The 9,948-nt window shown below is 44.3% G+C and overlaps 1 protein-coding gene across 1 annotated transcript; it reads right to left on the bottom strand.

Annotated features, from left to right (window-relative positions):
- Positions 1–8,656: 8,656 nt before the first annotated feature.
- On the bottom strand, positions 8,657–9,748 carry neurod2 (neuronal differentiation 2; the record flags this gene model as incomplete). The annotated part of the gene is made up of 1 exon (XM_080834201.1): positions 8,657–9,748. One exon carries the CDS (start codon positions 9,746–9,748, stop codon positions 8,657–8,659), a length of 1,092 nt encoding a protein of 363 aa, XP_080690327.1.
- Between the last annotated feature and the right edge of the window lie 200 nt (positions 9,749–9,948).

Below are 9,948 nucleotides of genomic sequence, written 5' to 3'. Positions count from 1 at the left end.
GAGTGCTGCTGAATGAGCTCTACTATAGGTGCGTAAATACCATTAGCACATAAGGAATGCTAAATATACTGTTCTACCATATGTGCGTCAATAGCATTAGCATGTAAGGTATGCAACATACACTGTTCTATAGATGAGTAAATACCATTAGCACATACAGTAGGGTATGCAAAATACACTGTTAGATGCGTAAATTCCATTAGCACATAAGGTATGCGAAATACACTGTTCTACTATATAAAGGTAAATACCATTAGCACATACTTAAGTTATGCAACATACACTGTTCTATAGATGAGTAAATACCATTAGCACATACAGTAGGGAATGCAAAATACACTGCCAAGTCACATCTCTCTATCTTTCCTCCCTTTCTCTTCCTCTCCCCTCTCAGTCTTTCTCTCATCTTTTCCTCTCTTGTCATTCTCTGTCCCTCTTTCCCCCTCTCCTCTCTCCCTCTTACCTTCTCTCTTCCTCCAATCTCTTCCTCTCTCCCCCTCTCTATCTAACTCTCCTTCTCTCCTCCTCTCCTCTTTCCTTCTTACCTACTCTCTCCCTCTCTCTTCCTCCATTCTCTTTTTCCCTCCTCCTCTCTTTCTAACTCTCCTTCCCTCTCCCTTTCTTCTCCTCTCCTCTCTCACTCTCTCGTTCTCTCCCCTCCTCTCTCCCTTTCTTCTCCTCTCCTCTCCTCTCTCACTCTCTCTTTCTCTCCCCTCCTCTTCTCTCTCCCTTTCTCCTCCTCTCCTCTCTCACACTCTCTCCTCCTCTCCTCTCTCCCTTTCTTTTCCTCTCCTCTCTCACTCTCTCATTCTCTCCCCTCCTCTCTCCCTTTCTTCTCCTCTCCAATCTCACTCTCTCTTTCTCTCCCCTCCTCTTCTCTCTCCCTTTCTCCTCCTCCCCTCTCTCACACTCTCTCCTCCTCTCCTCTCTCCCTTTCTTCTCCTCTCCTCTCCTCTCTCACTCTCTCTTTCTCTCCCCTCCTCTTCTCTCTCCCTTTCTCCTCCTCTCCTCTCTCACACTCTCTCCTCCTCTCCTCTCTCCCTTTCTTTTCCTCTCCTCTCTCACTCTCTCGTTCTCTCCCCTCCTCTCTCCCTTTCTTCTCCTCTCCAATCTCACTCTCTCTTTCTCTCCCCTCCTCTTCTCTCTCCCTTTCTCCTCCTCCCCTCTCTCACACTCTCTCCTCCTCTCCTCTCTCCCTTTCTTTTCCTCTCCTCTCTCACTCTCTCGTTCTCTCCCCTCCTCTCTCCCTTTCTTCTCCTCTCCAATCTCACTCTCTCTTTCTCTCTCCTCCTCTCCTCTCTCCCTTTCTTCTTTTCTCCTCTCTCACTCTCTCCTTCTCTCTCCTCCTCCTCTCTCCCTTTCTTGTCCTCTCCAATCTCACTCTCTCGTTCTCTCTCCTCCTCTCCTCTCTCCCTTTCTTCTCCTCTCCTCTCTCACTCTCTCTTTCTCTCTCCTCCTCTCCTCTCTCCCTTTCTTCTCCTCTCTCTCTCTCTTTTTTTCTCCTCCTCTCCTCTCTCCCTCTCTCCCCTCCTCTGCAGTGTACCCTGTCACTGTGAACAGATGCTGTGGAATTTGGACGGGCGCTGCCAACCTGTGCCAACCTCACCTTCGTGACTGGCACTGCGGGGGCATGGCTGGCACATATACGCCAGCTCGGTGCAGCGCTTGAGTGGAGGGTGGCACGGTGGAGGTGCAGGTACCCATTGCAAACAGGAAGCATTCTCATGAAAGTATTGCACCAAACAGTGTGGAATTGGCCAAATGAGCCTCTAATACTGATCGTAGATAGATTGAGTCCAAAGACCTCAGGAGACGAGCTAAAGCCCTGCTGAACTCATAAGAAGTCTGTTCACAAACGCTTGGCACATGACAGGGTGGACCTGCTTAAGAAGGGTATTATTAATATCATTATTATTATATTATTAGCATAATATTAATGTCACAAAAACAAATCAGACTGAGGATAGATGCAGAGGAAGTTTTCAATGAATTAACAAAAGCCCTAGACTCTTCCTTCTGACGACTCCATGAGAGTGCCAGAGGGTGAAGCCTCTGCAGAGGTGTCAAGAGGAAGCACTTTCAGTCTGTCAGCAAAGGCACAGCACATGACGAACGACACCCACCTGCCCCAAAAAAGGGCTTACCGCACCTGGATGACACTCTGAAAAAAACAGCCCAGTCTCTACAGGTGCTGCCACTCAGGAAGATCTGAGCACTCTGAATGTTTTGGTCCCTGTCACAGTGCACCACAAGGCCATTGCATAACCTGCAACCATATTAGGGTGGGGTTGTCAAGTGTATTCGACACTCTTCCCAAAAGCACATTAATGGAGTCAGAATTCTGAAACATTGAGGGGTTGAGCCGTCAGGCGTGATATGGCCAGCACCCACAAAATGGTTCCGTTATTTGGTCATCCTTTCACCCTTTCACGGTGTAAGATGGACCTGCTGATGCAGCCTGGGAACTGCAGCAACCTGACAATGAGTCAGAAGGGTGGGTCTCTGCCATGGTAGCCCTTGCTGAACACAAAGAGAGAAAGAGAGAGAGAAAGAGCGAGAGATAGAGAGAGACTGACATACCAGCCCAAAATTAGCTGGATATGCTGATCTCTTTCTGAGATGAGGATGGTGGGTTTCTTTTGATTTTTGTCATCTAAAGTTGAAAAAAATACAGCTGTTGGTATTAATCCATGCATGTGTGTGTGCGCGCATTTATGCATGCATAAGAATACGTTTTACATTTGACAGTACGTGTTTGGGGTCTGGGGTAAAAGCCAACATCTTGGTTATAGTGGCGTTGGCTTTACGACAAGATGTTGCCCTACACGTTTCAATATTTAACCGTGAGTCCTTCATATTTAAACAGACACTGTTTTTATGGTCCATCTCCTTTCCTCTCGGTCAGTTCACAACATTGCTGGACTTCACAAACTGTCAAATCGGATAAATAATTTACTAATGAGATTTCAGCTAAACATAATTCCACGGATGTTAAATCCCGCGGATTTATTAGGATATTGAGACACTCGTTTTTGGGGACGCGACTGTAATCGCCTCCGTCCTGTAACGCGTTATGGGTCACGTCGAATTAGTGACAAGCTAAGTAATTACTTGTAAATGGACAAGGGGAAAGCAATCCTCTTGGTGCGGTGGAGATCTTAATCAGATTAATGTGATTAACAGATTAACACGAGCGCGCGTTGTTATTTCATTCTTCTGAATTTGGAACCCGAGTGTGAGAGGATACAGGTCATTGACATTTAAATTAAAAAAAACACACACACACACTTTTTTAAACGGTTGATTTGCCACTGATACAGGCCGCATGGCGGATGGGGTTATTCTGGCAATTAATGTTTTCAAAGGCGTTTGTTTTAACAAAAGTTAATATTGTCCATTTGTCATATGGATTATACGGTCCAAGTATTTCCATTGAATTAGAAAAAAAAAAAATCTTTAGGGCCAATCAAATGTTGGCCTTCAAACCCCATTTGTTCGGTCCAGACAGAAACTACATGGGCTGCTCCGTAAATGTCCTCCAGATTCCCAGTTTTAAATGCCATAAAAGGTCAGGTTTAGGCCTGCTTGTTTTCTGCTAATTGAATTATAGTCTGTAATAATCTTAGCACATTCGCCAGGCTCTGACTTTACAAACTGGCGTGTGTTATAATCCTATATTTCTTGGTTTGTGGCTGTTTTCTTTACGGAAAGAGGCAAACCGGCACCTATTGTGCACTAATATGGTCTGGTCGCTCCGTTTGGTTTGCTTGTACACGCCGCTCCGACTTTGCGTCGCGCTGGAGCCGGCAGGATAATTAACAGATGCCGCCGAATTAGGGAAAGAAACACCGGCTCCACCCAGCGCCGTTGCCTTGGCATGGGGCGCAGCTGGCACGGCGCTGACTGCTCCGCTGCCCCTGCTCACTGATGCTAAGACATTTAGCAGCTTGGCAAGTGGTCGCCCCTACGGAAGCCCAGAGGACTTCCATGCCAGTCGCAGGCCCCTGGACTCTGGTTATCTTGCATCGGGCACGGAGGGATCTTAATCGGGGGCGCCCCGTGTCTCTGTCCATGTCCCAAGGAGTGTCTCTCTGCCGTGAAATTATTATTATATGTTCTCAAAAATGTAATATTATTCTTCAATGTCTAAAGTGAAGATAATGATTTGCATGCTATAATACAGAAAATTACCCTCAGGCATAGAACTATTATAATATTATTTGTGTTACCCATGGTGTATTAATTCATCTGTTTACTGTTTATTTGTTTGTTTGTGTGTTCAGAAAAACGGCGATGTCCTCTGTCCTAACACACCTGCAGGTGTGCCTTGCCAGCATGGCAGGGCACAAGCTTTCTATGCTGGCGCAGAACCAGCCGCACCTGACACTGGGTGAAAAAAAACGAACAGACTGGTAAGGCCTTAAGTAGGCCGGGTTGAATTAAAAAAAATGGTTTGCGTGGGCGGACAAAAAGGCAACATATAGTGTATTTGATAATATTAGAGGACATCAAAAATATATGTTTTTGTTTTTATATTTATATATATATCTATTCGTATTCAGAGCATGTAAGCGCAACAGGCGCGTGCACAGACAGGCCCCGGATGATGCTCAAGCACCTGCCCTTCCTCTCTCTTTTGACTTTTTAATCTGATTTAATATTTTAGGTTGTGTTTTTCTTTTTACTATTTTTAATTTGGCTCATGGCATACATTTCCAATTAAAATCTTGCTGTATATGCCCGACAATTGTATTTGAGTTCTAATTCTGCTTGGCCGCACGAGCCCCTGCCCCTCCTCATTTGCGCATCAGCAGTGATCGCGCGCGAATCGAGCGCCCTGCGGAGCGACATCTGTCCGTTAACGTCTCCCCGATTTACCTTCACTGGTGACAGCCAGGTAGGGTACTGTGCCCTTAAGCCTCGGCGTTCTTAGGCACTGTTGTGGAATTAAACCACTATAACAAATAAGCTTGTCTGGCAAAAAATAGCCCCCTCAATGAAAAACGACAGTTCCTTTGTCCAACTTATTGCAAATTAATCTAGCCCACACGATTAAAAGTGTATGCAATTATATGTAACCTGTAACCTGTTTCTTGCAGCTCACTCATTGGACTGTGGCCGTAGGAAATGTTCAAGGCATGGACATGGTGTTCCGAAGTATTCTTAACGCATAAAACATAGCCTACCTTAAGATGTGCATGCACGTTTTAAAGTGTTTCCCAGAACGTCCTTAAGTAGGTCTTTGCTAAGAGATACTTTCTTTAGTTTGGTCTGCACCATTCTTAGCTATACCTTAGCTAAATAGTTTTCAGATCAAACAAACGTTTTAGAGCTTTCCAGCTTAGCCTAAGAGTGTTGTGTTACTGTCTGGGCGTATGCACTGCGATGAAAGACGAAGATATGTGTTGCATTACATGTCGGAACTCATCAGATAAGAACAACATTTTAAATGAATCAGTCCATTTTTTTTATCCGTTGAGAATACAAATCTTTGTGGAACACCTAGCTCACAGCCGTCCTTATTTTGGAACTTTTTAATTTTCATGATCACCTGCGCTCCAATCTGAGTCATGCCCATCTAACACATTCTCAAACGTATCCTACGTGAAGGACAATAATGCTGGCAAGAAACGTGAATTCAGCCTCTTAGGGTAAGATTTCTCAGTTGGCAAATCTTGAAATTTGGTGTGGGAAACGCGCTTCGAAAAATAAACCGTTTTGGAAGGTATACCTTTAAAGTCTTTCATCCCCACACAGACACCGTTATCGGGAAACCCTGGCCAGCTTCATCCCCACCCTCTTGGCTATGGGTTGTTGGATGCGTTAGGCTATAGTTCATAGGCCTGCTTACACATTAAAAAAACAATTGAATTAACCAAAGATGTGCTTCTGTAGGTAAGTGTTTTATATAATTAACTGTGAGACAGTTTTTATCTTGAGCACCTGCCCCTAAAATTGCTGTGCTCCATGCCGAGTGCTCCGTTGAAGTCTAACAGCCCTATAGCTTTTACACCTATAGCTTTTACACCTGGTGAAACATGACATAATTTAGTAAAGAATTCCCATTTATCCTACCAGTCCGAGAACTATTTATGCCAATATATAAACATTCACTATTTCAACCTTTTGGCCTTATGTGTTTCAGCCATAGCCTATTACCTATAAAACACGTAAGGGCTAACGGTTGAAATAGTGAATGTTTTTATATTTGCATAAATAGTCAAACTTGTCTTGGACTGCTAAATAATAATAATAATAATCATGTTTACATTGAAATGTAATAACTTCCCCATGCCAGATCTCATCTGCAGAATATGGGCTACGCCCTTTACTAAAGGGTACTTATATTTGTAATCAAAGCAGACTCAAAAAACGAAATCAAACAAAGCTAAAGTCGACTCATTGAATGTAGTGTCTTCTTTTTGAGTGAAAGCAAAATGCTGTTATTGGCGTCAACTCGAGCGCATGTAGAGGTCAAATATTGTTTATGGTGTTTTATTCGATGGGATATTTGTGTAGGGTGACCTATTCTGAAGCCTGTGGACGCTGAGGGCCTGTGCTTGAAAGCATGAGATGGCCTTGTTGTCACGGGGATTTAATGGCTCATAATGTCCATCTCTCTCCCGCTCAGCATAGAATGTTCCCTGGGCACCACGCGGGAACATATGGGTCCCGGCTCAGGCAGTCCTCCAAAAGCGGCCTAGATGGCAGGGGTTCATCCGCTCCTGAAAAAAAAAAAAAAAAAACGGGCACCGGGGCAATTGCTGCGCGACGCCATGCAAACACTCACAGGGAATCGAGGGTGTCAGCCCAGAGCGCATTTATAGCTTGTGCCCTTATGTGTGTTCGTGTGGGTGAAGTTTTCGTCCAAATGTTTCCATCAACAGCCAGGACTAATAAATATTCGAATCATCAATTATTATTAATAATAATAATAGGCTAATACAAAAAAAATCACTTACCCACTTACGATTGTCATGTGGTAAATAGATAGGTATGTGTCAAGGAACGCCAGAAAGTTTAAATTCGTTTAAATTAAGCTACTCCAAAATTAATTTCGATATTATTGTTTGCTGATTTGAACAGTTGGGTTAAACATTCGTACTGATGTGAATGTAATTTAAAATATATATTATTATAATTGTTTTTCTTTATCATAACCTCATTTGATTCATATTATTTATGACTTAAGAAATGAATATCAATTCGTTTGGCAAAAGAGAAAAAGCAAGATACTAGCACTTCTAAAGTTTAGGCCTGAAAATCAACAGCTCAGTAGAACTGTATCTCAGTTCGGCCTACCAACCGCCGAATATTAACTTATTCTCGCAAACAAAAACAGTTATTTGAAAGGAAACCTGCCAGGGTTTTTTTATTTGCAAAATCATAGGGCATTTTCATTGACAGAAATATGGCGGGAAGAAGGCTGTATGGTACAACATTTGTGAACTCCATTTCAAGAATGGTCGGGGTTTTAGCGGTCAGTGTGACAACAGACATTTGAAAGGTAGGCTAAGTGGAAGAACCAAAAAGCCGCAACTGCGGTTCAAGAATGGCAAGGAGATTTTAGGCCTATCATTTGTAATCGTTTCAATTATGTTTTATATTAGTCCATCATTTGTTATAGTGAAAGTAAAAGTTCATAATGTTCAATGGAAAGTTGATATTTTTTCCCGAACTTCATTTCGTAGGTTTATTCATTTCTGTATGTTACTGAGAGGCATTTTGCCAATTAGTGATCAGTCAGCCTAATGTTTAGAAACCTTTTCAAATAGTTATTTTCGCCCAAAAATGATGGTGTATTAAAATGACATTAACTAAAGGGCAAAATCTGATGGTTTTTTTTTTCAACCAAAAATCTACTCAGTGGCACAAACAGCCAGCACGCCCAATTCACATTAATCAAAACATTATATGGCGACAATTAAACAATAATAAATAAACATTACAAGGAGAATTAAAAGACCAAATGAGATATCTTATAGTTGTTAGGCCATAACGTCTACATTTGATGTTGGTTAGTGGTGGTCCTTCAAATGCCCAAGGCAGCTGTTACATCCCCACACAACGGCATTAAGACTGCTTTAAAGACTCACTTTTAAGGCTTATCATATCTAAGAATGCACTGCCAGAAGCACGTGGCTTGTCATTATTTCTAAAAGCTAAGTCAATGTGTATATTGAATAACTTCAATTCCTCCATGTATATTGAATAACTCCAATTCCTCCTTGCGAGTGGTTCAATCTCCCAATTAATGCAACAGTCAGCCTGAAACTCCCACCCATATTCGAACAATCATTCAACTTGTGCAAAGAAAATTAAAGTTGGATTTTTATATTTATTTTATATTAAGGGTTTATTACATGTGACACTTGTTTTTTTTACACGTAAAACATTTGCATTATAATAATCATTGCACTCTTCCTCGTTAGAACCACTGATACGTTACTTCAATTGTTCGTCCCATGGCATGATGCCTAGAGCTTAAATACATAGGACCAGTGAAAGTAAACAACCCACAATTTAGAATTTAGAGGAGGAGTTAGTGTCCCCTCACACTGTTGGATTGTCTTGGGCCTAGGCAGCATAAACAGCCTTTAAATAGTAGTACATTTCCATGGTTTGGAGGGAAAGGAAGGGATGAAGGTCCAGTGCTCTAGGTGTGGAAAAATGCGTTTAGTTCCTCGTACGCAGGTGCTCGCTCGTGGCCCCCGTGGACGTCATGGAACGGCGGGACATTTTCAGAATGGGACCCACCGCCGCCGCGCGCCCCCGTGCCGTATGGCAGACTATGGGCGGCGGGAGGGCGCGGCCCCGACAGGCCAGAGTAATGCATAGAATAGTGGTAACCCCTTTCAGCGTTTGGCGAGACGGGCTCTTGTTGTCTTTGTGAAAAGTTGCCGTTGACACACACCGGAGGACTGTGAGGGCCCTCGTAGTCGGGGCTGTTGTAATCTGGCGATGCTCCCCCCGCATAAACTGCGTCATAGGAGGAGCAGTAGGAAGGATTCCTCATCCCGTGGCCACCGGAACTGGTCTGGCACTGGGGACTGGACATCCGTGGGCATTGATATGGGAACCCGTGTAAAGAAAAGGCGGGATTGGGCATGTGGTAGCGCGCGCCCTCCTGGCACTGCTCGGTCAGGAAGTTTCGCGAGTTGAGCTGCAAGCACCCTGCCACCAGATTGGTCGTGGGCTGAGAAAGGCCTTTACACAGCGTCTGTACGTAGTTAACCACGTCTGGTTTCTTCCCATTCCGCAGAATCTCCCCGAGAGCCCATATATAGTTTCTAGCGAGCTTCAGAGTCTCTATCTTTGACAGTTTTTGTGTTTTGGAGTAGCAGGGCACCACCTTGCGCAGGTTATCCAAAGCAGAGTTCAGGTCGTGCATGCGCGTGCGTTCGCGCGTGTTCGCTTTATGGCGGCGCACCTTGGAACGTTCTATCCGCTCGGGAGTCATCTTCCTCTTTTTGGGCCCACGCCTCTTGGGTCTGTCTCCGTCGACGTCATCTCCGCAATCCTCCTCCTCGTCGACCTCATCCTCCTCACCATCATCCGCGGTCATTTCAGAGGGCGCGAGGCTGCTGCCGCCCTTCACGTCCTCGTCCAAGTCCTCGTCCCTCAGAGGACAGTGCTCGTGCTCGTCGTCCTTGGTTTTGGAATCGTCGCTTGCGCTGTCCTCCACCCAGCCCGGGAACTTCTGGACGTCGGGCAGCAGAGCCTGCTCGCTGAATAACCTCGTCAGCATGGCGACCCTGGAAAGACAGATGTCCGCACAAAGCCGTTTTAATAATTAAGCTGCAGAAGTCCGGAGGCATGCAATGCACATGTGTTGGCTAAAATATTAATTACCACAATGATGTCCAAATGTGGTTGAGAGATCGTTTAAGTAGGGAACACCAACGTGTCCTCCTGGCGTTTAAAAACCTGTGTGCTGGAGTCTTCCGT

This window comes from Sprattus sprattus (genome assembly GCF_963457725.1).
Source record: "Sprattus sprattus genome assembly, chromosome: 3".
NCBI classification, from domain to species: domain Eukaryota; kingdom Metazoa; phylum Chordata; class Actinopteri; order Clupeiformes; family Clupeidae; genus Sprattus; species Sprattus sprattus.
The sequence above is the reverse complement of the archived record's forward strand: the minus strand, read 5'-3'. Positions and strand labels throughout refer to the sequence as shown.